Source organism: Vulpes lagopus, chromosome 22 (assembly GCF_018345385.1).
Source record: "Vulpes lagopus strain Blue_001 chromosome 22, ASM1834538v1, whole genome shotgun sequence".
NCBI classification, from domain to species: domain Eukaryota; kingdom Metazoa; phylum Chordata; class Mammalia; order Carnivora; family Canidae; genus Vulpes; species Vulpes lagopus.
The window spans coordinates 23,339,813-23,365,978 of record NC_054845.1 but is presented as its reverse complement, the minus strand read 5'-3'; the positions used below and the strand labels follow the sequence as shown (position 1 = coordinate 23,365,978).

The following is a 26,166-nucleotide window of genomic DNA, read 5'->3' as shown; positions in this document are numbered from 1 at the left end:
GAATGGAGACATCACTGGAGTCTTGCACCTGCAGCTTGCTGTGTCATTGGCAGTGAGGAGAATCCATCCTGTTCTCTTCCCCACCCACCCGCTCAGCCACCGCCAAGGACTACAGATCAACTTGTCCTGCCTCCTGCCTCTAGAACGACCCCACTTGACCCCTCCGAGAGACCTGTGCTCTTCTGCTCAGCATCCCCAGGGGAGAAGAGCCCCTAGTGCTCTCAGCATCCCCCTGGTAACACAGAGGACAGTCCTGGGCCACAAGTCAGCAGATCTATAGTTCTGAGCCCTTATCCACTTCACAAGGGCAGACTCACCTCTCTCAGAGGCTCAGTTTACCTTTTACCTAAGACATGGCTTCTTCCTTCCTTATTTGCTACTAGGAGAATAAAACAGAGCTGTAGTAGGAAAAAACTATGAAATTAAAGTCCTCATGGAAACGTGAGTTAGGATTATAATACTTACGCAAGAGGATTTACTTGTGCTGGGCACTGTATCCAGCACTTGTGTGTGGGCATGATATCACTCAATCCTCACAGACACCCTTGGAGGAGGCAAGACTTGCCTAAAACAGAGAGATAAAGAAGCCTCAGAGAGGTTGAGAGATTTGCCCAAGTTTGCACAACTGATTAGTGTGAAGAGACACGCAAACCTCAGGAGTCCTGAAAACCACTCTCTTCATCCCTCCCCCTCACCATGCCCCTTGGAGGCCAGGGGATTAGAGAAGACCCGAGTTTTCTTGCCTTAGCCATTCCCTGGGCCCCAAAGCTCCAAGCAGATCATTGAGGAGTGTCTGGTGCCTTTTGCATTTAATGAGCCCCTTTGATCTGTGGGGTTTGCTGAGCTCTGCAGACAAGATGGTAATAATCCCCCTGCCCAAGGGCTGGAGCTTCAGGAGCTGGGCTGGAGGGGCTCATCCTCTGCCACCCCTGGGTGCCCCTCCAGTTGGCAGCCTCACCTTACTGCACACCTGTGATGTGCTGAGCTCCACGGGACACGCCGGAGCAGCTCAAACCCCGGAAGACACGGAGAACCAGTGCCCAACTCTAGGTGGTGGTGCAAGGGGAAGAGACAGCCCTGCAGCTGGCAGGCGCGAGAGACTCAGCGGAGGGGCCAGGAGGGTGGCGGGCACAGGCATGGGTGTGGGAGGGACAGCTGGGACTGAGTTCATAGGAGGGATGAACAGAGAGGGGGTGGGGGTGAGAAGCTTGGGGTCTGCTGTCAGAAAGACCAGGCTTTCCATTCGGGCCATGCCACCCCCTGGCTGAGTGACTTTGAGCTGGTCATTGAACCTTTCTTTCTTTCTGCTTTCTTTCTTTCTTTCTTTCTTTCTTTCTTTCTTTCTTTCTTTCTTTCTTTCTAAATAGAATTTATTTATTTGACACAGAGAGAGAGACAGCACATGCGAGCATGGGAAGGGGCAGAGGGAGAAGCAGACTCCCTGTTGAGCAGGGGGCCCGATGTGGGGCTCGATCCCAGGACCCCAGGATCATGACCTGAGCTGAAGGCAGACGCTCAACCACTGAGCCACCCGGGGGCCTGAGCCTTTCTCTTCTTACACTCAGAGATGTTCACCACTTCAGTTTCCCTGCTCCGACACTTCAGCCTTTAACAGAGTTGACTGCAAAGCTCATCTTCATTAAGTCTAACCCACCCGCCTGGCCGCTGGCTCTTTTCCACTTCTGCTCTTGAAGAAGCATAGGTCTGACCAAAGATGGTAAAACGTCCACAGTGAGGCCTCCTAGAAGCCTTAAACATAAAGAAGATTATAGCCCTTCTCCCAAATGTACATAAAAATATACCAAATCATAAAATACAAAACTTATGTAAATGCCAAGGTTAAAATAACATCTTTCCAGATTTACTTTTTTTTTTTTTTTTTTTTGCTAAAATCCTGGATTGCTTCCTTCATCAACGTTAAACTTTTCCAACGCTTTTGGTGTCCTTGCTTTCTAATCTTTGTAGCACCTGCAGTGAGTTCCTATTCTGCTTTTTGGGGTGTCTGGTTCCGGGGGAAAGTGGGGGACGAGGAGCCCCCGGGGAGACAGCACATCTTAGGCACGGGGACCAGGCCAGGTCATGCTCTCCCCTTCCCCAGGTAAGTATGGGGAGATCTGGGGCTCCTGTGAGTGCTGGTGGTCACACATCCAGAGCCACTCTGGAGAGCCTGGGTCTTATCAACTGTGCCCAGCCTACAGCTCTTGCTACCCTGTCTCCTGGCTGCTGCTTGGAAGCAAGGGGTGCAGCCTTCTCTGTCACTTGGCAGCGTTGCCAGGGACCGGAAGTAATGTCTCTTACTTCATTGGCAATTTGACATGGCTGCTTAACAACCCGATTAATCAAACCCAGCTCATCCTGTTAGAATTAATGAGCCTAGGAAATGCTGCCATGAATAATGAGGACTTGTGCCCCTCCCCCAGCACCTCTCCCTGCCTCACCCCCTCCTATTTCTTTCTCTGAGCCACATAGCAACTACTCACTACCAAGGGCCCTTAGACCTGGAAGGGTGTGGCGAGTGCCCAGCAACGTGGGCATCTCCTGCCTCTTCTACTCTCCCAGGCATCACAGCTGCTCACCCGGAGCCATGTCCTCGGGGGGCAAAACTTCTTGTTCATCAAACAGATATGAGTGCATTTTGCCGTCTATGTTGCAAGCAGGGTCTGTTTCAGGCACTGTACTAGGTGCTAAGGATGCAAAGATGGATAAGATACTGCCCCTGTGAAGGGTCATGATGCAATAACCCAGAGACAAATGGGGGAAGTGCTACAACAGTGGGTATGGAAGGGAGGGAGCTACAGTGAAGGGGACCTGTCAATACTGGAAGAGCGGAGCGGGGAACTGGGAAGGGTTATATGGGGATGAGGCACTCTCAGCATTTCTGCCACCAAGTTCCTTCATGACACGTATATACATGGGACGGGCACTGAGCAGGGTGCTGGGGTCTGGAGGCTCACAAATGGACATGGTTCCCATTCTCATGCAGTGGGCATCTCACCCCTGTTCCTCAAGACAGTGCAGGGAACCTCAGCAGACACTTGATTAATTTTTTCATTTATTTATTCAAACACAGATGTTGTGGAGGGCCTTCAGGGAGTAGGGCTAGGTACTGAGGGGGACAGGGTCCAATGATCAGCAGCCCCTCATCCCTGCCTTTCAGGGATTTTCTGACCGGTAGACAGATCCTTATATGGATGCACTCAGTACTCTAACAGGAGTATGACCAAGGTGCTCAGCACAAGGCGCTTGCAGGCGTGCTTATCAAAGCACGGAGCTCAAACTGGAGAAGTCTGGGGTGACTCCCTGTAGGAGGTGGCACTGGAACTATGATGGAGATGAAAAGCAGTTTGACAGGCAGACCAGGTACCAAAGAGTATTCTAGACCTCATTCAGGCCAAGGTGTGGTCTTTGAGTGATAGGGGTTAAATTGGAAGGGAAAGAGGATTCTGTGCATCTTTGGAGGAAACAGCTGGTTCTACGGTCTACGGTGAAGAGCATGATTAAGTATGTGTTGTATATGTCAGGTGCTCCTGCGCTTGCTTACCCAAAATTGGAAGCAAGATGTGGTTTCCTGAATGGTGGAGTCTCCAGATTAGCAGAGTCCCGGTATAAGTGGCCAAATCGCAAACACACCAGCCTGGGGCTCAGGGACATCTTCTGGGTCCTTTGACAGGAGAGAGATGGAAGGGCCAGATCCACAAGAAATGAGTTGGGGGTGGGGAGTGAAGGCATAGGGAGTAAGGAGAATGGGAACCCTGGGGTGGTCAGAAGAGAGCACAGGTCGGGGAGGTGGGTCGGTGGGATTCAGCAAGCAGAAACCCTGGACTCTGAGCTGGGAGAGAGAAGACAACACAGAGGGAGAAGGAGGAGAAAGGGAGGGAGAGAAAGGAAAGGGGTTGTGGAGGCTCACAGAGGCCCATGTCAGGCCTGGTGGGAAGCTGAAGCAGACCGGCCTCAGTCATGGTCACTGACATGTGGTCACAGAGTGTTCTGGAAGCTAAGCCCATTTCTGCAGTCCACTCACTCACAAGGAGCTTCAGATCCCACCATCTAGCTGGGCCAGGTCCTCTGCCTCCCTGCTTCCAGACCTGCCCCAGACTAGGCTTCATAGCCTCTCCCAGCCAGGCCCAAAGGACATGCCTGGAGGGATACGTGTCCCACCTCCTAGGTGCCCAGGATTCAGGCCTGCCCCTACCTGCCAAGCTCTTGTCACTCAGGGACCCGGGGCAGGAGGCTTCACAGAGGGACGTAGGACCCCATCCGTGTGCTGGCCTGCAGGTGTGTACAAAGTCTCTAGAGCAGAGCTCCAAACTCAGGCAGAACGACCTCACAACATATTTAAAAGACCTGCCTTTGTTATTGATATTTCACTATTGGGACATTTTACATAAAAACTGCCACCTAGATTCCCACATGTACAGTGGGATGGAGCCAGTGGTGGCTGTGCCTTTAACTTGGGGTCTGGGCCTTAGATTGGCCCCAGGCCCTACTAGCTGCTTTGTGTCACTCGCATCGTCTGCCTGGCTCTGAGAGCATCTGAAGTTGAGACGCCTTCACAGAGAAGTCCGTCAGGCTGACAGAGGGCTTTGGATGGCAGAGGACTTCCATGAAAATCAACACACTCATTTTCACTGGCACCCTAGGACGTGGGCAGCACCCAGTGGGAGCAGAGGCTCTGAAATGTTAGTTGAGTCCACTGAAGCTGCCTGGCTCCCCTGTCCCCTGTGGATTCTGGTGCTTCCCAACAAAGACAGTGACTGGTTTAAGTGGTGTGGTCTGTCCTACCTGGGTGGCCCAAACCATCACTCCAGTGGCCACCTATCCACGAGACTCCAGACCAGGAACTCATCACCCTCTGTCTCTCTCGCTGTAGGGGGAGCTGCTGAGCCCGTGCCGCTGTGATGGCTCGGTCAAGTGCACGCACCAGCCTTGCCTCATCAAGTGGATCAGCGAGCGGGGCTGCTGGAGCTGCGAGCTGTGCTACTACAAGTACCACGTTATCGCCATAAGCACAAAAAACCCTCTGCAGGTATGACCGGCACAGGAGAATGGTTGCCCCTTAGAGTCTGGGGCAATCTGGAGAAAAGGAGCAAGATGGCTAGGGGGCACGATCACAGTGGCAGGAGGGCAGACGGGATGAGAGGACTCTTGTGTGTTCTCCTCAGCAAGAAGAGAAAGGGATGGGGACAAAGAGGAAAGATTTAGAAGGAAATCTCTGTGGAAAATTAGATGGTAGACAGGATCAGTGAGCTAAGGGATGGATGGATGGATGGATGGATGGATGGATGGATGGATGGATTGATGTGTGGATGGATGTGTGGATGGATGGACGGATGGATGGATGGATGCATTGATGTGTGGATGGATGTGTGGATGGGTGGATGGATGGATGGATGGATGGATGGATGTGTGAATGGATGGATGTGTGGATGGATGTGTGGATGGATGGATGGATGGATGGATGGATGGATGGATGGATGGATGGATGTGTGGATGGATGTGTGGATGGATGGATGGATGGATGGATGGATGGATGTGTGGATGGATGGATGTGTTGATGGTTGGATGGGTGAGTGGGTGGGTGGGTAGAGGGATGGATGGGTGGATGGAAGCAGAAAGGAAAGAAAGAAAGGAGGAAGAGGAGGAAGGAAGGAAAAGAAAAGAAAGAGGGACAGGCCAAAGGGCAGATGAAAGCAGGATGAAAAAACCTCCGAGGGTAGGAGGTGTGGGGGAAGACCTGAGGGAAAGTTAAGGGTGGGAAAAGAAGAACTAAGGAGGAGGAAAGTCAGCGGCCCATCCCATACTTTAAGGTGCATTCAGTTCACCTGGATCTTGCTAAAATGAAGACTGAGACTCAGGAGTCTGGGGCAAGGCCTGAGATGCTGCATTTCCAACAACCTGCGGTGCTACTGATGCTGCTGGTCCATGGACCACACTCCTCGTGATAAGGGACCAGAGCAAAATGGAGACGAGACAGGAGAGGGAGGCTGTGAGAAACAGAGCGGAAGGAAGAAGGAAAGGGAGGGACAAGAAGGCCGAGGGCAGAGCGGCCAGGCTGAGGTGGGGCCCGCTGCGTGGACTCCCCGGACTCGGATGGGGCTGCACCCCGTCCTGCCCTGGCCACCAGCCCTGCCCTGACGCATCCCGCACCCACAGCCCTGCCCCACCTCGTAAATCCTCCAAGCCCAGCAGCTCTCCCTGCGAGGCGCACCCACACGCGGAGAGCACTAAGCTTCTCAAAATACCTCCACACACGCACGGCCAGCCAGTGAAGCTGCGCATAACCAGTGAGCCAGCAGGCCAGTGGCCTGGCACAGTTGCCTCGCGCCTCCCTGCCCGGGGTGGGGGAGAGGGGGGCCCCAGGAGGGGCGGTGGTGTGTGTGTGACTGTGGGGATGGGGTTGGGGCCTTCGCACCGAGGGGCAGCTGGAATCCCGGAGCTGCAGGGTCCAGGGCATCTTATGTTAAACACTGTGGAGGTTTACATGAGGCGCTGCCAGGAGTGAGTGTGCGTGTGCACGTGTGTGTGTGAGTGTGTGTGTGGTGCATGTGTGAGTGTGCACGTGTGTGCGTGTGTGAGGGCCGGCACATGCATGTGGGCCAGCAGGGGGCAGCATTTCTGGAAGGAGGCACCAGAACTCGCAGGCACCCCAGCCACCCCGATGTCCATGAAGGGCTCAGAGTACGAGGCGCCTCTCCCTGTGCTGGTTCCATGTTTAGTCATTCATTGCAAATCTTAAAATAGTGGTGTCACGAGACTGCTGACTCCACGCCCTTTGGGGTGCATTAACTCTCTTCTCAGCTCATTCAAGCCTTGGAAACAGTCAGAGTCCAGATGCGCAGGCCCATCCTGAAATACCCCCTTGGCTCATAAACAGGCGCCGGACCTCGAGCTCATAAGATGAAAAACCATTTAGGGACAATTCTTTTCCTGGGAGAGAGAGAGAGGAGAAAGAGAGAAAGCAAGAAAGCAAGAAAGAAAGCAAGAAAGAAAGAAAGAAAGAAAGAAAGAAAGAAAAAGAAAGAGAGAAGAAAGAAAAGAAAAGAAGAGAGAAAGAAAGAGAGAGAAAGAGAAACAGCAAAAGAGAAAGAAAGGAAAGGAAAGGAAAGGAAAGGAAAGGAAAGGAAAGGAAAGGAAAGGAAAGGAAAGGAAAGGAAGGGAAGGGAAGGGAAGGGAAGGGAAGGAAAGGGAAAGGGAAAGAGAGAAAGAAAAAGAAAGAAAAAGAAAAAGAAAAAAAGAAAAAGAAAAAGAAAAAGAAAAAGAAAAAGAAAGAAAAAGAAAAAGAAAAAAAGAAAAAGAAAAAAAAAGAGAAAAAGAAAAAGAAAAAGAAAAAGAAAAAGAAAAAGAAAAAGAAAAAGAAAAAGAAAAAGAAAAAGAAGGTCATTCTGGTCTCTTAAGGACACCGAGCAACTGGCCGCGTGGACAATATTGGTCTATTGGCGTCGCCACTAACCAGTGTTCCGCGCGGGGTCCTAGGCCCGGCCCTCCCGTGGCCCCCAGTGCCCGCAGCCTCTGGTAGGTGGCGGCCGCCTGTCCCCGCCGCTCCCGGGCCTCGAGGCCACAGCCCAGGGCGGCCGCCTGCAGTGTCCCCCGCACCCCGCAAGCAGGTGGGCGGCGGCTGAGCGCGGGCTCCCTCCGCTGTCAGGGCCAGGAGGTGCGGCCCAGGCCTGGGGTCCCCCCACCCCGGGGCCAAGCCGCACACACAGCGAGCGGGCCGGTCTGTTGCTAGAAGAGCCGTCCAGGAAGGGATGTCGGGGTGGCGGCTGCAGGCTGCTCCTCACCTCCTCTGCCACCGCCGAGTCGCAGTCCTAGGTGTTTCCTAGGGGACCGTCGCTCTGCATGTCACTGAACCCTGAAGGCAGCGCCATGCGGCGGGCATGGTCCTGATGCCCAGGCTACAGACGAAACAGGGGGCACAGGCTGCCCATGGGCACCCTGGCGGGTGGCCTGGCACACCGGGCCTGGGTGCTCCCACCTATGGGCATGGGCGCCGCTGGGACACCCCACCCAGTGCTCAGACACCCTGAAGAGTGGACGTGAGGGCAGCTGGTCCCCTGCAGAGTTCTTTCATCCCACCGCTGCAGTCCTCTAGGGAGGGGAGAAGGACCAGCCGCTTCCAGTTTAGGAGAGGCAGCAGTGACAGTCCTCGTGGCCCACGGACGTCTCCCAGGTGATACTGCACCAGCAGGAGCAGCACCGCCCGGTCGGGATGCTGGCGCCGTCCTGGCTCAGTGGCCCTTCCTGACGTCAGAGGAAACACCCAGGGCTGGTGCTGCAGTGCAGGAGGCCAGGACATGGGGTGCGGGCCGGGGTCCTCACTGTGCTGCAGCCAGGACCTCATCTGGAATGAAGCCTGGCTGGAGGTGAACGCTTCCCCTCCTGGCCCCCCTTTGAGATTTGAGGGCTCCCTGGTTCTCCGCAGCTCTGTCCCCCGCACCTTTCCCAGAGGCTCGGGGGGGACAGGCAGGACGGGAGTCGCCTACAGCAGCCCAGCCTGCTTCATTGCATCATGCTTCACACTGTAGTCCGGCCCGCTCTCGTCCTGCAGCTGGCTTGGGGGCCTCGGGACTAGGGTGGCTTTAGGGATTGCGGACGCGGGCCTTCCTGGGCCTTCGGATTTGAGGGTTTTGAAGCCTGGAGCAGGAGAAAGGGAAGGTTACTGATGACCCAGGGGTGAAAACAAAAAGCGCAGGGGGGTCTAGGTGGCTCAGTGGTGGAGCTTCTGCCTTTGGCTCAGGTGCCGGGATCGAGTCCCACGTCGGGCTCCCTGCAGGGAGCCTGCTTCTCCCTCTGCCTGTGTCTCTGTCTCTCTCAAGAATAAATAAATAAAATCTTTAAAAACCAAAAATCAAGAAGCTCAGCCAGGAACCCTCTTCGCAGACTGAGGGGCAGGCTCTGGAGAAAGCACGTGTGGTACAGTATTGGGTGGGAGTCTGTCGAGCCAGGCCACCTTCTAGAAAATTCCTTCGTGTGCAACCCCAGGCTGGGGGAGGCAGTGCCAATTGCCTGCAATGGGACACTCTGTGTACAGGGAAAGGTAAAGGCTTGTGTCTCACATCTGGACCAGCGAGTGAGACGGTGCCAGTTCCTTCGGAGCCGCTGGCCAGTCCTCCAGGACCCGGAATCACTGCTCCCCTCCACGCCGTTTCGTGCAGAATAAGGACTCGCTATTGGCAGATGGAAAGTTGTCTGCTTTTCCCGGGGAGTTCAGGCTGAAACACCCGCCGGGGCTTTCCTCTGCAGGGTTTTACATGGAGTCCTTAGAATCACAAGAATGTCCTGCCCTCCACCTTCCCAGATCAGATCCTGTCACTTCCCTGCTACAAACTATTCCAGAGCATCACGGTTACTCTTAGGACACAGCCAAAATTCTTCAAGTTTGCACATGTTCTTCTTATTTTCCCAGCTGCCTCACCCACGCTCCCATGTGCTCTCTTTGCTCCACCCATTCTGGTCTTCTCCCAGGTTTTTATACTCCCTACACTCTTCTTCTGCCACAGGACCTTTGCACATGCTTTCTCCTATGCCTCGAGCACTCTTCCCTCCTCTCTTGGCCTAAACTCTTACTCAACTCAAGCATTGCTTCTGACCAGTTGAATCCTCCCGTCAAAGGCTCTCATAGTTCCATGTACCTCCCTCACCAACACCTGATGAACTGCAGTTGTAAATAATTATTTGATCACCTGTGTTCCCTAGATTATAAATTCCGTGAGGACAGAAATCTTCTGTTTTTGTTTACTAGCAGAGGACATATTTGTTGAGTGAGGACATAAATAAATCCCAAACTAAAAATCCAACTCCTGGCTCTTTTTGGCCTGTGCTTCTGAGAATCATAGAATTGCAGAATTGAAACCTACCCACACCCCAGCCTTTAATCCATCCATTGATACTGCTGTGAGCATGATGCTTTTTCTGTTAAAAAAAAAAAAGAAATCTCAGTGTCCGTATATAATCAGTAAATTATACTGTGTTTCTTATCTCTCCCCCACATCCCGTGTCCTCTCCTTGTCTGTTGAATTCATAATCTCTAGCATTTATATTAAGTAACATGCCAGGTGTTGTAGAAAATAAGCAAAAGAGGGACCCCTGGGTGGTGCAGCGGTTTGGCACCTGCCTTTGGCCCAGGGTGCGATCCTGGAGACCCGGGATCGAATCCCGCGTCGGGCTCCCGGTGCATGGAGCCTGCTTCTCCCTCTGCCTGTGTCTCTGCCTCTCTCTCTCTCTTTCTGTGACTATCATAAATAAATAAAAAATTAAAAAAAAAAAAAGAAAGTACAAAATAAAATTCGGAAACTTGTGAGGATAGCCACGTAATGCAAGTTAAAAAGCCTTGTATTAAATCCCGAGCCCGAAGGAAGAGGAATGGGGATGGGGTGGAAATGGGGTCAGGGCACCCGAGCCACCGCTAACCTGTCCTTCTCTTCTTTGCAGTGGCAGGCCATCTCTCTGACAGTCATTGAGAAGGTTCAGATTGCAGCTGCCATCTTGGGTTCCCTCTTCCTCATCGCCAGTATCTCTTGGCTTATCTGGTCAACCTTCAGCCCCTCAGCAAAATGGCAGCGCCAAGACCTCCTCTTCCAGATCTGCTATGGGATGTATGGATTCATGGATGTGGTGTGCATAGGTGGGTCTGGGGGCTTGTTTCTGTGGGAAGTGGGGAGCCACGAGCTGGCGAGTTAGACAAACCTACAGGGTCCCTCCTTCTGGAAGGGCAGGTCCCAGGCTTGGACTTGTAGGCTCGAGAGGAGCCAGCGCCTTCGACACAAGGGGAGAGCGGAGCGGGGGAGGAGACAGGCCAAGGAAGGAAGACCCCCATCTTTCCCAAGCAAATCTAGTCTTGCCCAGTTGAGGCTGAGGCTGAGGAGGCTTGCCTCCCAGAAGACTTGAGGAAGGTCAGTCCGTCTGCCTCGAGTGGGGGGTGGAGGCCCTCTCCTCTGCTGTGTTGCCAACTCCAGGGTTGCCAAGCCATGACAAGGGGTGGCTACGCCTCTGGCTCCATTGTCTTCCCTGCAGAAAGCCCAGAAACAGCCATGACGACAGCTGCCCCCCCCACGCCCCCACCTCTTTCGGCTTCCACGAGCCTATTACAATGCCCCAGATCTCCCTAGTCTAGTGGTTTGCCGACCGTGTGTAGTCCTGGAGTTCCATACGCAGCTTCGGGAACCGATTTTGGGAGCGGGCCCTGGGATGCAGCACAGACAGGCTCCGGATCCTCGCCCTTGCTTCACCTTGACTTTCTGTACTTTTGCCCATTTACCTATGTTTCTGCTCTAGGTAAGATTTTGGTTTAAAGTCTTTGGTGTCTTAGAGAAAAAAAAAAATTGGAAACCCGCCCCTTTCAATGCCTGCCTGTTCCCTTACACCATTCCCAAATCTGTGTTCTTTCCTCTTCTTTTATGTTAAGTCGATTGGGGAAGGGCCGGGTCTTCTCGTTTTTTTTTTTTTTTTTCCAACCAATGCTTATGGTTTTCAAGTCTGGAGTTGTCACTGGGGGGACCGAGGTCGTGGTTTTCTCGCAATGACATGAAGCCTGTCTAAGCGCTGGTCAGACATCCTCACCTGGAACTCTCGGGTTATCCCCTGGGCCATGACGCTGACCGCACCGAAGCGCCACAGTTGTCATCTCTGGGCTTTCGTTTGTATGTCATATCAACTACGTGCACTGCTCCTTTTGGCAGGAAAACATCTCTTAGCTAGAGTTTGGCTGGGAGGATGCTACATGAATTTCCTTGGGACTCTTTAATATTAGGAGTCAGAGAGGCCTGGGGACTTGCATGCTGATCACAGCAGCCAGAGAGCAGAGATGCTGGCACTTGGATACTTGTGTAAGCCTCTTGCAGCCTCTCCCTGTAGCTAAACCGACACATCAACCCGGAGTTCCAGAGCCTTTTTTTAAATTTATTAATTTATGTATTTATTTATGTATTTATTTATGTATTTATTTATTTTTTCAGAGCCTTTTTAAAGGCAGCCTTTTGTGGCACCTAGACAAGACTGCCCAGGTTTGGAGAACTGTGAATGGGGAGGAATTTGACTTTGAGCATTCTAATTTAGTTCTCCCTCCACCAGTATTCCTTCCTACCCCGCTGAGGCCGGGGTTCTTGCTGCCAGGACCCAGGTGTGTCTCCATATGGAGGTGTGCGGCTCTGGCATGGAGGGGGGCAGCAGCGGACGGCCTGTAGGAACCTCTCCAGCTGCCCTTCATTCTCCTTCAGGCAGGCTTTGGCTTGGTCTCTGATGTGTGCTTCTGTGAGACTTGCTTTCCCGTCACGTGGTGTATTAGTCAGCTTTGGCTGCGGTAACAGGCACCTCCAGAACTGCAGTGCCTCACAACAACAAGCATTTATTTCCCACTGATGGGTCTGCATGACAGCTGTGGCTCAGCGGGGCTTGGCTCGGCTTAGCTTCTGAGTGTGCAGTTGGGTTCCAGCCTGCTCTGAGTGTCTCCTCGTGCTGGGGCCCAGGCCAAAAGGGCAGGGGCTGCTGGGGTATACTCTTCTAGCCAGTTACAGAGGCACAAGAGAACTGGGGGAAACTTGCAGAGCCTCTGGAAGCTTCTGCTCAGTACTGACACACTGTCCCTTCTGCCCCCAGCCCGTGGGCCAATGCAAGTCATCAATGAGCCCAACATCAACGTGGGGGTGGGCCAGGAAAGCGTACTCCTCCTCCTCTGGATGGAGCATGGGAGGGAAAGAGGAGCGTAAATACCACCTACCATTCAGGGCCCCATAGATTTGAAGACTGAGGGAAGTGAACATAAAAGAGACCATGTGATCAACCTGTTGATCAACCTACAACTCCTGTTCTGAAAGTTGAGAAAATTGGTGCCCCGAGAAGGGGAGTAAGTGATCTGCTCGAGATTGCTTAGCTGGGATTAGAAGCAAGGTTTCCTGATGGCAGCCCAGTGCTCTTTCCAATGTCCTCTTGCATCAGACAACAGGCGTCTTCAGTGTCACTTATGGGATATCTGCAGATGCCACCTGCAACTTTGAGTGCTCCTGGGCCCACTTGGAGGAAAAGCCCTTAAATAGGCCTGCTCCCCGCGGCTCTGAGCCACCCAGCACCCCTGCTTGGGCCTTCCTGGTGCCCTGGTCTTTCCTGCTTATAGAGTCTCCCTCGGAGTCGGGCTCCACAGAACCATCCCATCCTCTCTGTCTCTTTCTTGGCTCCTCTCCATCTGCCTCCCTCCAACCCACTTCTATCTCTTGAATTCTTTCTCTGCTTACTCTTCAAATATATATGGCACTCGGTCACCCAAGTTCTGGGAAGAAGCACAGTGAGCCAAATATTAAGTTTCCGAATTGCTTTCTTTCCTTCCAAGTTTTTAGGAAAACATAATTTCCCAGGATGCAAAGCCACACCATGATCTATCCAATCTGCTCGACAAGCCAGTGACGGCCTGGAGACTGCCACTGGACAGGAGGGGGATGTACAGGGACCATAAGTGCTTTTGGTGCTGCCCAAAAGTACTCAGATATATTTATATTTAGACTAGCTCACCCTTAAAGAATTTAGACTGCTCTATCATTTTGTTGATTATAACTGGAGCTAATTCAGTGTCTGAGTATTTCTCAGGGGCAATGATTTTCTTCCCATTTTTCAGATGGTGAAACTGATACTGAAAGATTTGTCTTAGGCCGCCTCAGGCAGCAGAGCAGGACTCTCGGTCCAGGGTTTCCTAGGAGAGGTTGCCCCTAGGAGAAAATTCTGGGAGACAAAATTAAAAAAAAAAAAAAGAGTAATATGTGATCTAAAGAAGAGAACGGAAGATGGTGGACAATAGTTGAAATGCATAAAAAAGTTCGTGTGATGGTTGGTTGCATTGATGGTGATTTTGATATTGGTGATAATAATCAGTAGTGATGATGGTGGCTTTAAGGGTGAAGTTCAGGTATTAGTCACTTCTCTTCTGCAGTGTCCTGGACAGTTGAGGGGAAGATACCCAGGACTGCAGACGTGGTTATAAAGTATCAGCCTTTGAGGGGCTCTCTGGTAGGGACAATAAGGTGGAGCCTGGAATGTCTACCCGCAGTGTGTTTACTTTTAGGCTCAACTGGACATTTAGAGTCACAGAACTACCAGAGAGTACACTTGTCACTAGATTCACTTTGAGGAATTTAGAACAGGAACCACACACGGCCTCCGCAAGGCAGGTCCAGGTGAGTCCTTGCTGCACTCCATATCCTAGTTCAGGGATAGTCCCTCAGCCCCCAGATGAGACAGGATCTTTGTGGGTACAGGATCCACCTTGACGTAGTTTCCCCACAGAAGTCATGCACAGTTAGAAGTGTCACTGCACTCAGGGAAGCTCAAAGCTACTGCCTCCCATCAGGCATTCACAGTAAAGCACCCGCCAATCAGGGTTACCTCCAACCGAGGGGATGTTGTAACACAGCTGACACTCCACCTTTGTCAGAATTCCAGGGAAACAAGTCGGGATGCCAGCCCAGGGTCTAGTTTGTTTTGAGAGAAGGAGCAAGCAAGTCATGTAAGTGTACCATCACCTCTATCCTACTACCTCCTGTCCATGAATCTCAATTTCTGGCCACACAACTCTGTTTCACTGAACCAATGAGAGGCAGAGGAGCTGGAACAGGGAAAGAGACCTCGCTGGGTGGGCCAGAAGGAAACATATGTGATCTTCTTCCTGCAAGAAAATGAATAACGTAGACAAGAGAGTCACAGGGTGGCACCTATATTGCTGTTGAGGTGGTCATCAGTTTTAAAACTCAGTCAGTTAGCTTATTCCTATAGGAAAAGGGAAGTTTCCCTTCCAGAAGTGCTAAGAGAGTGGAAGAACATGCTGTGAAAGAGTGGGCAGGGGAAGGTAGAAAGTAGGTAGAGCTGATAATGGGAGAGGTGAGTATTCTTAAGAAATGTTGATTGAAAAAAAAAATGTTAAATGAAAGAAATCCATATCCATAGTCCCAAGCTCCTTGGGTGGTTGGAGCAATTCAGTACCTGGGTAGAAATTTGTCACCAGAAGAAGGAAAATGAGTCTAGCCCTGTGTTAGCTCAAAAGGCTGAAGAAGAAAGGAATAAGACCATCTGTTAAAATGAATCTTTGGACTTACTCTGTTTTTCAGACACCAGGAACAATCTGTCTACTCCCTAAGACTATTAAATAGCCTCAGATAGTAAAGACTCTGAGTAAATGTGAAATATATATCTTCAAAGGGCACCTAAGTGGCTCAGTGGTTGAGCGTTTGCCTTTGGCCCGGGTTGTCATCCTGGGGTCCTGGGATCAAGTCCCGCATTGGGCTCCCTGCAGGGAGCTTACTTCTCCCTCTGCCTGTGTCTCTGCCTCTCTCTCTCTCTCTCTCTCTCTCTCTGTGTGTGTGTGTCTCTCATGAATGAATGAGTGAATGAATGAATGAATGAATGAATAAAGCTTTAAGTAATCCTTAAAACTAGACTTGGCTTTTATCAGAATAGTGTTCTAAGGGAAAACTCATGACGGTGAGAAGGATACAAAGGGACACTCCACTGGGTGCCAGCATCAGCCCAGCAGATATTCTCTTCCATGAAGCCAAGACAATACAGAGTCTGGGACATGGTCACCTTGCTGCCCATGCAGCCACATCACCTCCATCCACGGCTATGTCTGCCTGGCTGACGTCCAGGAAAAGGCCTTTGGTTCTCACCAAAGAATTTTGCCTGAAGTGGGTCCCAGGAGGGTCTGGGTTCTCTGTTGGATGCAGCATGGGTCCAGGGTTGTGGACAACGGCTCTAGACTTTGCTACATCAGAAGGTTGTACATTTTGGGATACCAGCTGCCCCTATAGATTAAACATCTTTTGGGTAGAGTCCTAACTTCCTAGGTCAATCCGTGCCACTGTGAAAACCAAAACTAGGTTGCTGTGGGCAGAACAAACCACCAAACTCCTGCAAGGGCAGAGAAGAATTGAGAAAGGGTGCAATAATCCTAAAAGATGAGCAGGGTAAGTATTATGATCCATATTTAACAGGTGAGGAAAGGCCTAAAGTAACTGTGCTCCAGGTCATGTAGCTAAGCAAATGGCAGAGCTGAGAATTAGACCAAAAACCTTGGACTTCAATTCCAGGGCACGTTCTACTGCTTATTTTATCTCTGATTGCTCTGTGAAATTGCAAAAGCAGAGCCTGGATGGGGAGGCTGGTTGAAGGGAAATTGGTCCCCTAATACCTTGACCCATAGGGTAATGGCTGAGCAATAAGAAATTTAGCAAGGCTTAGCTGCTCCTGTCCTGTATTCAGGGTCTTGGAGGTTAGCCATGGTTGTACCCCCCCTTTTGATCAGTGCTATTCTGACACCAGCTGAGAGGGAGGCTCAAGAAATTGGGGTGCAAACTTGGGTGTTTTGTCTCCCTGTGAGACACTCTGGTGGGAGGAACTTAGGGTAGGGGACGCTACATCTCCTGGTTAACATGAACTCAGGGAATTCATTCAGTCACTAAAAAATGTTTGTTGAAAGGCCACTCCCAATAAGAGTCACTTGCTCTTAAGGATCTCATATTTTACCTAGGAGGCAGACAAATTGATCATTTATCTCAGTGATAAGAGCTGGACACAGAGATGAGTGAGCACAGGAAAAGACTGAGGGGGAAGGGGCTCAGGATGGTCTTATCCATTCCTTCAGTAGCATTTCCTGGCTGTCTGGTTTTGTTCTTGAAACTAGAGAACTTTAATAAAGTAATGAATGAAACGAAGTCCTTGCCCTCAAGGAGCTCCCAGACCACAAATAAATCACAGCACAGTGGGGGCCAGTATAAGATTCAGAGAAAGGTGGAACAGAACAGAGAGCAGTCAACTCCCTCTTGGAGGAGTCCAGGAGGGCTTTTTGAAGGAAGGAGCTCTATCCTTCAGCTATTTTCAAAAGACAGGTCAAAGTTTGTCCAGAAAAAAAAGGAAAAGAACATTTCAGGCAGAGAGACTAGCATATGTAGAGGCACAGAAATTTGAGAGAACCAGGTACACTTGGGAACCTTGGAGCGGGTTTGTGTGGCTCAGTGTCAAGAGCCAGAGGGAAGGTGGGTGATGGGCCACAGGGAAGTGGCAGTTGGCAGGAGCCAAATCCCACAGTATCATGAATCATGTGCTGGGCAGTTCAGACTTCGTCCTGTTGGTGATGGGGAGGCATTGATAAGATTTTATATCGGAAAGAAGTGTGGTCAGATGTATGTGTGCTTTATTTTTTTTTAAGATTTTATTTATTTAGTCATGAGAGACACAGAAAGAGAGGCAGAGACACAGGTAGAGGGAGAAGCAGGCCCCACACAGGGAGCCTGATAATAGGACTCAATCCCGGGACCCCGGGATGATGCCCTGGGCCGAAGGCAGACACTCAACCGCTGAGTCACCCAGGGATCCCTGTATGTGTGCTTTAAACAGGTAACTCTGGGGACACCTGGGTGGCCCAGTGGTTGAGCATTTGCCTTCAGCTCAAGGCATGGTCCCGGAGTCCTGGGATTGAGTCTGACATCGGGTTCCCCGCATGGAGCCTGCTTCTCCTCCCTCTTGCCTGTGTCTCTGCGTCTCTCTGTCTGTGTCTCTTGTGAATAAATAAATTAAAATCTTTAAGAAAATAATAAAATAAAGAGATAACTCTGGCACCTGTGGGGAGGATGGACCAGAGCTGGAAAGACTAGAGGCGGGGGGTGTGGGGCAGTTGGGAAATGCTCACAATAGTCTGAACCAAAGGAAAAGAAATGCAAAACAGTGCAGTGGGGAAGAAGTATATCGGATGACCTTGAGAAGCGCTTAGGATGTGCATGGGATAGGACTGGATGAACTTCTTTGAAGCAAGTAGGAACACCAGGGTCTGGCTTGAGTGGGGATACCAGAGCCAAGCATGAGACTAGGGTTGGCCATAGGAGAAGCAAAGGGGAACCAATGGTAAGTCTTTGGCAAAAGCACCAAACAAAAGGACCATCCCAAGCCTAAAATCCGGGCAGTGAGGTAAGAGTTCCCACGCAAAGAGTTTGCAGTAGAAGAGAAGTAAGAGACAAGGAGTACATTATGGGCTGCAAAGACGAGAAGGCGCTGCCAGGAAAGAATCTCTTTGTGGGGGTAGAAGGAAGGAAAGGACCTTTTATGGCCTCCCATTCAGACAGGAAGATTTTGAGGGCACTGGACCAGTTCTGATGAGGATCGGTGACTAATGAGAAGGAGGGGAGGTAAGGAAAGGTTTCTGTAGGCAGCTGGATAATGAAACTTGAACACAGGTTTGGAGGTCAACAACAAGAGGTGGGTAAAGCCGTGGGTTTTGACAAGGGAACTTAGGAGGAGCATTCAAAGAGTAGGTGGCTAAGGATGGAAACCTGGGAAACATACATTTGAAAGATGGATGAAGACAGAGAATGAGAAAAACAGGAGGGAATGAGTCACAAAATCCAGGATTTGGGATTTTGTGGATTTATGGGGTGGCAGGAGTGTGCTACGTAAGGGTCTGGACCACATATTGCTCAGTTTCTTACTAACGTTGGGACCTCGAGTGATTTGCACAGCCGCTCTCTGCTTCCCTTTTCTCATCCAGGAAATGGGATAATAATACCATCTCCAGAGTGTTGTTGAGAGGCTTGAATGAGGTGGCATGTGTAAAGGAGCGGGCCATTCATAATTACCAGGGACCGGGCTGGGAGGCGCTTGATGGGGGAAGATTCCCCTTATTCCCCAATAAAGGTTTGCTGACACTGTTAAAACCAGAAGCCAGTCACGGCCTAGAGAGCCTGACCCCAGGTCCTCACATAACTGAGACTCTGCCCCTATATGGAGCAGTGCCTCTTCTTGAAGGCTTTTAGTTCCCTCACCCGTGTCCCCTCCATGAGAAGATTTGATTACATAGAATGTCCTCACGCCACCTCTTCCGTCATCTCTAATGACGCTGTCTGCCCCAGCTCAGAAGCTGACAGAGCTTCCCAGCAAACAAATGGGACAGTCTCTGCTCCAGTGGGTCAAGTTATTAGGATTTAACAAGAGCAAATTAATTAAGGTCTTTGGCACCAAAAACATTTTTTTTTCCACTCCGCAGACCAGAGAGACTGGCCACCAAAAAGTCAAATCTGCAAAAATGAGGACCTCATCCTTATCATGTTTGGTTTTTTACTTACGAGTGGGATGTGGTCAGGGAAAGGAAGGAGAGTGTTTCCGAGATTGTTCCAAATCTCTAAAACAGTGGAGTATGGTAATTCACGGAGTTATAGAAAATCTTGTGTGAAAGCTTCCTCTGTGTGCTGTTCATTGAGGTTCTTTCCTATAATTTAGAGATACCTGGTGCCTGCCCTCGGAGATAAAGGAATTCAAATTCTAATTTATAGTAAGTGGGCAAAGGGGGGGGAGAGCAGCAGCAGGACTACAAAAACATCATTTTTCAAACTTCATTTTAATTCACGTTAACTAAAAAACACTTAGATGGCACAAAGATGCCATGAAAGAAAGATCCTTCCTTTCTTCCTCCCCTTGGGCTAGAAATGACCTCATCTGTCAAATCTTTTAATTCCCTGACTAATAAACTGAAAATATGGAGGAGGAGCCTGGTACCGTAGAAGAGACTAGGGAGTAGAAAATGTAGGTCTGAAGACTGGATTAGCCACTTCTTCTCTGACCTTGGGCAAGATACTTCTTCTTTGTATAGTTCAGTTAAGTCATCTATAGAGTGAGACAGTTGAACCTGATAACTTGCAAGGTACTTCTAGGTCTGACATTCTAGGATTTTGAAGTCATTTCTATTGTGAGAAGATGTCATAATTCTCAGGGGTTGGTCACTGCGGCCATGCGGGGGATTCTCAAGAAGGTTCGGCTAGACCGAACAGCTGATGAGGGTCAGCCACGTAGATGGACAAGGTGATGCTCAGGCTGTGTTCCATTAAGTGCATATGGATTATCCAACTTTCCAGATTAACTGTTAACTCATGCTCCACCTACCCCCTGCCTCCGCCAACAGGGGCTTCCTATGCAAGGCCACCTCTGTCCACCGCTGAGCTGCTAGGTGCTCGGTAAGTGCAGATGACTGATTTGGAAGCGGACACACCAAGTGAGCACTGTCCCCCTCAATGGAGACCCTTTGGGAGGCAATTCACTTACTCCGGTGTGTGACAGGCCTCAAAATAGTTTAGGAGCACCTCTTGGGAACTGTCTTTAGTGCCTACAGCATGGTCTTTGGGACACTAGTAGTGGCAAATCACGGTCTTCAGGAGTGGCATGTCTGTCTGTTGACAGTGGGTCTAGGGCTAGAAAAAGCCCCAATCTGGTAAATAAGGTGGATACTTGAGCCAAGTAAAATATTTTGGTGAGGACATGAGACATTTCATTGAACCCAAAGCTGCTTTTGTCTTGTGGCCTCTACCCTAGCACTGCAGGTATTTAGTTAGGGTAACTTTAGCAGATATATATATATATATAATATCTCACTGATTTAATGAAGCAGAGGCTGCTGGTCATTGGGTGGTTCTCCTCCATGCAGAGATTCAGGGATCTAGGCTCCCGTTTTGTGGCCACAGTTCTCTGGGCTTTTGAATCTTTTATCTCCAGCTAATAGAAAATAAAAGCAAGCGTGGACAAAGCACGTGCACGCGAGCACACACACACACACACACACACACACACACACACACACACTTTCCCCCTCAATACCTGTTCTTAAACTTTGGCCCGACTCATCTCACATGCAGCGCTGGTCACCTGGCTCCCCGTGGGTGCAAAGAGCTGGAACGTCATTCCTTCTCTGGCAACTCTGTAATAAGGAAGAAAAGAATGGGGTTTTGGTGGACAGTTAGTCGTATCTGTCACTGGCTATGTCATTGAGAAATTTCCACAAGTGCTCTGCACTAGAATACTCTAAGAAAGAATACCCTAGTTCCCAAGGGCACTCTTTAAAAAAAAATTATTTATTTATTTATTTATTTATTTATTTATTTATTTATTTGACACAGAGAGAGGAGAGAGCGCAAGCAGGGGAACAGGAGAGGGAGAAGCAGGGTCCCTGAGGAGCAGGGAGCCCGATGCCAGGCTCGATCCCTGGGATCATGACCTGAGCCAATCACAGATGCTTAACCAACTGAGCCACCCAGGCGTCCCCAAGGGTAGTTTTTTAAAATCCTGGGATTTTAAACTCTTTTAGATATAGAATTTTGGCACATTTATTTAAATAAGCTAATTTGTAATTTTAACGTAACTCCTTTAAGATGAAGTCATGTGAAACTTATTTCGTAATAATGATAATAAAATAATAACAAAAATTTATTATTTGTTACGTACCAAACGCTGTAAAAAGTGCTTTATGTGCAGTATCTTATTTACTCCCTACAACCTTAGGATGTGGAAACTATTAAATGCCCATTTTCCTGATTAAAAAAAAAATTGAGGCTAAAAGGTAAATCACCCAGTCACACAGCTAGAACCCAGTTTCATCTGATTTCAAAGCCACTCTGTTGTAACACCGTAACACATATGTTAAAATGCATAACACAAAAGACATCTTATTTGCGAATTGAAATAGAAATTGTAGGGATGCCTGGATGGCTCAGTGGTTTAGCTCTGCTTGCAGCTCAGGGCATGATCCTGGAGTTCAGGGATCCAGTCCTGCATCGGGTTCCCTGAGGTGAGCCTGCTTCTTCCTTTGCTTGTGTCTCTACCTCTCTCTGTGTGTCTCTCATGAATAAATAAATACTACCTTTTAAAAAAAAAAAAAAAGAAATTGTATACTCATACATACAGACTATAAAAAAATTATCTCCTCCATAGCTTTTCTCTCTGGGGGAGCACACGACCTGGAGCACGAATGAGGAAAGAGCTCAGGCACATGGCACATGTTCTGTTTCAGATGAACCTAAATTTATGTCCCACTACATGTGCAAGTTGTGTGTCTTTGGGTAAGACAGTAAGTCTCTCTGAGCTCAGTTTTCTCTTGTCAAGTGGAGATCGATAATACGACCTACCTCATGGGATTTCTGTGAGATGTAGACTACATTTGCAAAGGCCTTTTAGAGTGACCGAAACATAGCAAGCATTCAGCAGGTCCTGGCTACCATCAACATGACCATCATCACCATGACCTTCATCGCCATCAGCCAGAGTGGCTGAGAGATGCAATTCTGTCTTTGTCTGTCCAGATGGTGAGAGCTCTGAGCTTTGTAGAGAACCCGTACAGAAAACATCCACAGCATCTTGGGGCATAGCTTCACCCACACACGTCCAGGAACGGACCCCTCACTTAGACCAATGCAGGGATATTTGGGGCTCCAGGAATACTTCTCTTCTCTACTTCTCTGTCCTACTGAGTTAAGCTCGTTCATTCCAAGGAGTCTTCATGCTCTTAATGATTTTCTAGCCCAGGTCTTTTCACGGGTCCCCGAGATGCCTTGAGTGAGCAGAGTGACTGGGATGGCTCTGATGGGCTTGACCAAGGTCAACCAGTCCAGCAAGGACCCTGCTGGGAAGGGAATTCTAATTGAAGTCACCTCCAAGGGGACAGACATCAACGGGACCAAAACACAAAGGGGAGGTGGCCTTGCCTCACCTACATTGAAAGCTTTCTGTGTCCCCTGCTCTTGGGTCTTTATTGCTGAAAGAGTAACCCAAACCAAGACCCAAAGCAATTGAGTCAAGGTGAGCCTGCTCAAAGGAGGTGATGGATCCACATCTCACCACTCCTCAGCAGGTGCCCCCAGAAGTGTGGCCTGGCTCTACTTGCAAGGGGCAGGAGGCTGTAACCGTGGAGAACACTGGGTAGCTGGGTGGCACTGCCAATGCCATCTCACGACAGCACCTCTAACCGACCTCCCCACCTCAAAGTAGCTGGGTAGATTGATTTCTTTCCAACACTTGCCTGCTAAGTTCTTTAGTGCAGGTTCTGAGAGGGCCGGGCCTTAGCACCTGGAAGATGAGCTTGGCAGTGGTGGGGCTTCAGGGTTAAGTCTGACCTCGGGGGATGCTGCAAGCGGGGAGCATCCCTCCACGGGCACTTGCTGAAGGCCCTTGGTGATGGGAGAGGAGGCGGGATTGGGGGCTTGTCACCACATCTGCAGAATCAGCTGGCCCCTAGAGCTCCTTTCAGCCCCAGCATCTTATTCATCTATAAACAATGACTCAGATTGAGGACTGGGAAGGACAGTGAGGAGTCAGAAGAACAGGTGCTTGCACTGGGAATGGGGTTGGCCCTAAAGAAGGAGGAAAAGATGTGCGTGGGCTTTTTCTGTCCTGTAATTTCCACCCTAGCCCCCACAATAATCAATATCATGTGGCTTTGAGTGTTAAAATGTGTCCCAGGCATAGCACAGGGAGCAGCATGCAGGACTCGTTACCTCCTTCAATCTCATAACAACCCTATAAGGAAGGAGGTATGAGTCCCAATTTCCTGAAGAAAATACTGAGGCTCAGGACGAGGAAGTGACTTGCCTGACTCCACGGGCCTATAAGGGGCAGACACTCGGAATGGTCAGTGAGTGCTCATTGGTGAGGTGCCTCTGAACTGTGGGACCCAAAGTCCTCTGGGTCTAGCAGAAGAAGTATCCATTTCTTTAGTTGCCTTACATATTCACGCCTGTCACATCTGGAACTAGAGTATCTTTTTAAATTACCTCATAGCTCTTGGGGCACCTGGGGGGCTCAGTCGGTTGAGTGTCTGACTCTTGGTTTTAGCTCAGGTCATGAGCTCAGGGTGGTGAGATGGAGCCCCATGTTGGGCTCTGTGCTTAGTGGGGAGTCTGCTTGTTCTATCTCTCTCTCCTTCTCTAAAAAAATAAATAAACACATCTTTTAAAAATTACCTTTCTTTCTTTGACCAAAATTTAGAGCCTTCCATGAGGCAGTAGGCCAGGATAAGGACCATGTTCTAGGCAGTGCTACTCAGGTGTGGTCCCCACACAGGCAGCATCAGCATCATCCCAGAGCGGCTTAGAAATGCAAACCCATAGGCCTCATCCAAGACCTACTGATTCAGACTCTTTGGAGGTAGAGCCCGGGGATGATCTGCATTAACCAGCTCCTTGGCTGGTTGTGACGTGTGCTAAACTGCTGTAGAGTTGTCTGTAACTTTTTTTTGCCACTTAAATCAGGATGCCAGCAGGTGATGAGGGGTGGAAAGGAGGATTTGGGCATTCCTGAGGGGGCCAGAGGCCTCTCTGCAGACTTCTCAGTTAGCCTTGGCCTCTTAAGAACCAGCTTTTTTTGGTCTCACAGGTACTCAGAGAAGCACATAGTAGGTACTCAGGAAATACGACCTACGTAGAATTAAGTCATATCTCATTGCTTTGGACACAGCAAGAGCCAATGGCCAAAATGGGACAGGTGAAAATAGGCAAGTTGAAGAGGTGGGCAGGATTGGGATGCTAATCCCAACCCAGGACTGAGGCCTCCCTGACAGCGCTGGGTCAGTGGTGAGTTAGGGGAGGCAGAGCCAAGCAGGCAGGACCACCCACTCCCAGTGGCCACCTTCCCCCCTCCTCCTGGGCTGACCAAAGGGCCACTCCAACTGGAGGCCAGTGGGGAGAGACACGATGACAAGCAAAGTGTTCTGACCCTTACAGAACCTCCAGCGATGTGGGGAAGAGTTGCCCCCAGAGCTGGAGAGACGTCAGGGAGCTGAAGGTGGCAAATCTTCTGGAACTGGATTTCCCACAAATACAGCCCAGGCTTGGGCTTTTTGTAAGTGGTTATGAGGTCACTGTGAAATGAAACAGGAAACCCCAGACAAGAACTCAATCAAAACGTACCGGGTTTCCCATATTGCCATGCGTCCCAGTGGCCAATCTTCTATTGCTTCTCTGCCTCCCTTTGCCAAGAGCTTTTTTCCCTCCTAACTTCAGCCTCTCATTCCATCTCCTGCCATGTCCAACCCTCTTCCTTCTCTCCCATCTCTTCAACTTGCCTATTTTCACCTGTCCCATTTGGAAGAGCCCCGTGCATCTTCCTCCACTTTTGTTTTTTTGTTTTGTTTTGTTTTTATGCTGCCACCCGAGGAGTCAATAAGTCATTTGTCGAGCGGGAAGCAGTGGGGCAGCTAAGGGGAGTGGATGCGAATGAGGCAGTTTGTGCTTTTCCCATTTTTGCTAAACAAGCATTATCTACACACACAGGTGCACCTTTCCCCCTTCAGCCATCTATCCATTAAAGTGGTTTAATTACTTCCTGAACACTAGACAGATAATTAGAAGGCGGTGTTCAGACCAAAAATTTAAGCCACCCTCTTCAATCAGGGTAAAATTGCCTGATCAAGAAGCTAATTAAGAATCAAGTGTAGTGGCTCTTATTGGAAAGAGTTAGTTTGGGGCTTCAAAAGATCCTACTTCTCTCTCCCTGAGGCCCCCCGATCTCCTCCAGCATCACCAAGGCCTCGTTAAATTCCTGCTACTGTGTCGGCTGCCCAACCCTCAACCATACCTGGGCCTCTGTCCCCGAGGGGCTTACGGTCCAGGGAAAGAGCAGTGCGGTGTTCAAATAGGCTTGTGGAAGTAATGGACCCAGGACACGTATTCACAAGGTGGACGGAAGTGACTGGGGGAGGGTGACAAGACAGGGGGCAGAGAGAGGAGGTCTCCTTGTCCAGGATGAGGCAAGTCATACAAGGGGTCCAGGGGTGGGCTCCTGGAGATTTATGAGCCTCTAAATTCATCCGTGTGGTCTTTGTTCTGGGTAGATGGTCCTTAGCCCTCATCAAGTCCTCAAAGGGGCACATGACCCAGAAGATTAGGAACACATGGGCCACAGGGAGACTGTCTCTCGACCAAATCCTTGCAAACTTGTTGCCAGAGCACCGTCTCAGGAGCTGTTGTCACACTAGAGCAAGAGTGGCAGTGGGTGGCTATCTTGTCTCCTACAGTCACAGTGTGTTCAAGGTTGGAGAAGCTTTGAGATGTTTCCATCCCGTGTCTTTTGCTTGACATTGAGGAGGCTGGAGTGACTCATCGCTGTTTGCTCCTGTGAGTCAGCTCGTCCCCCGCCCCACCCCCCAGAGGCCAGGCCAGCAGCCACCCCTCTCCACTGGCAGTTGCTGCAGGGTGAATGCCCAGTCTTCGCACCCCCCATCACAGGGCCCAGCCTCCCAGACCACCCTCACGACATGGACAGTCACCACTTTCCTATTTCGCGTTTCCCTTCACTGGCCCCATCTTCCCAGCCCTTCGTCTGGACCTCATGGTCCATCACTAGCAACTTCTTCTGTGAGTGTTCCTTTCGCTGTCTTCCGAGGACACT

At 50.1% G+C, this 26,166-nt stretch overlaps 1 protein-coding gene across 1 annotated transcript in view; it reads left to right on the top strand.

Moving 5' to 3' along the window:
• The window catches only part of MARCHF4 (membrane associated ring-CH-type finger 4), a 109,241-nt gene that overhangs the window by 77,603 nt on the left and 5,472 nt on the right, over window positions 1-26,166 (top strand). The window contains exons 2-3 of the mRNA XM_041737579.1: window positions 4,871-5,026; window positions 10,429-10,621. Coding sequence (XP_041593513.1) covers window positions 4,871-5,026; window positions 10,429-10,621 — 349 coding nt within the window. The remainder of the gene's footprint in view (window positions 1-4,870; window positions 5,027-10,428; window positions 10,622-26,166) is intronic.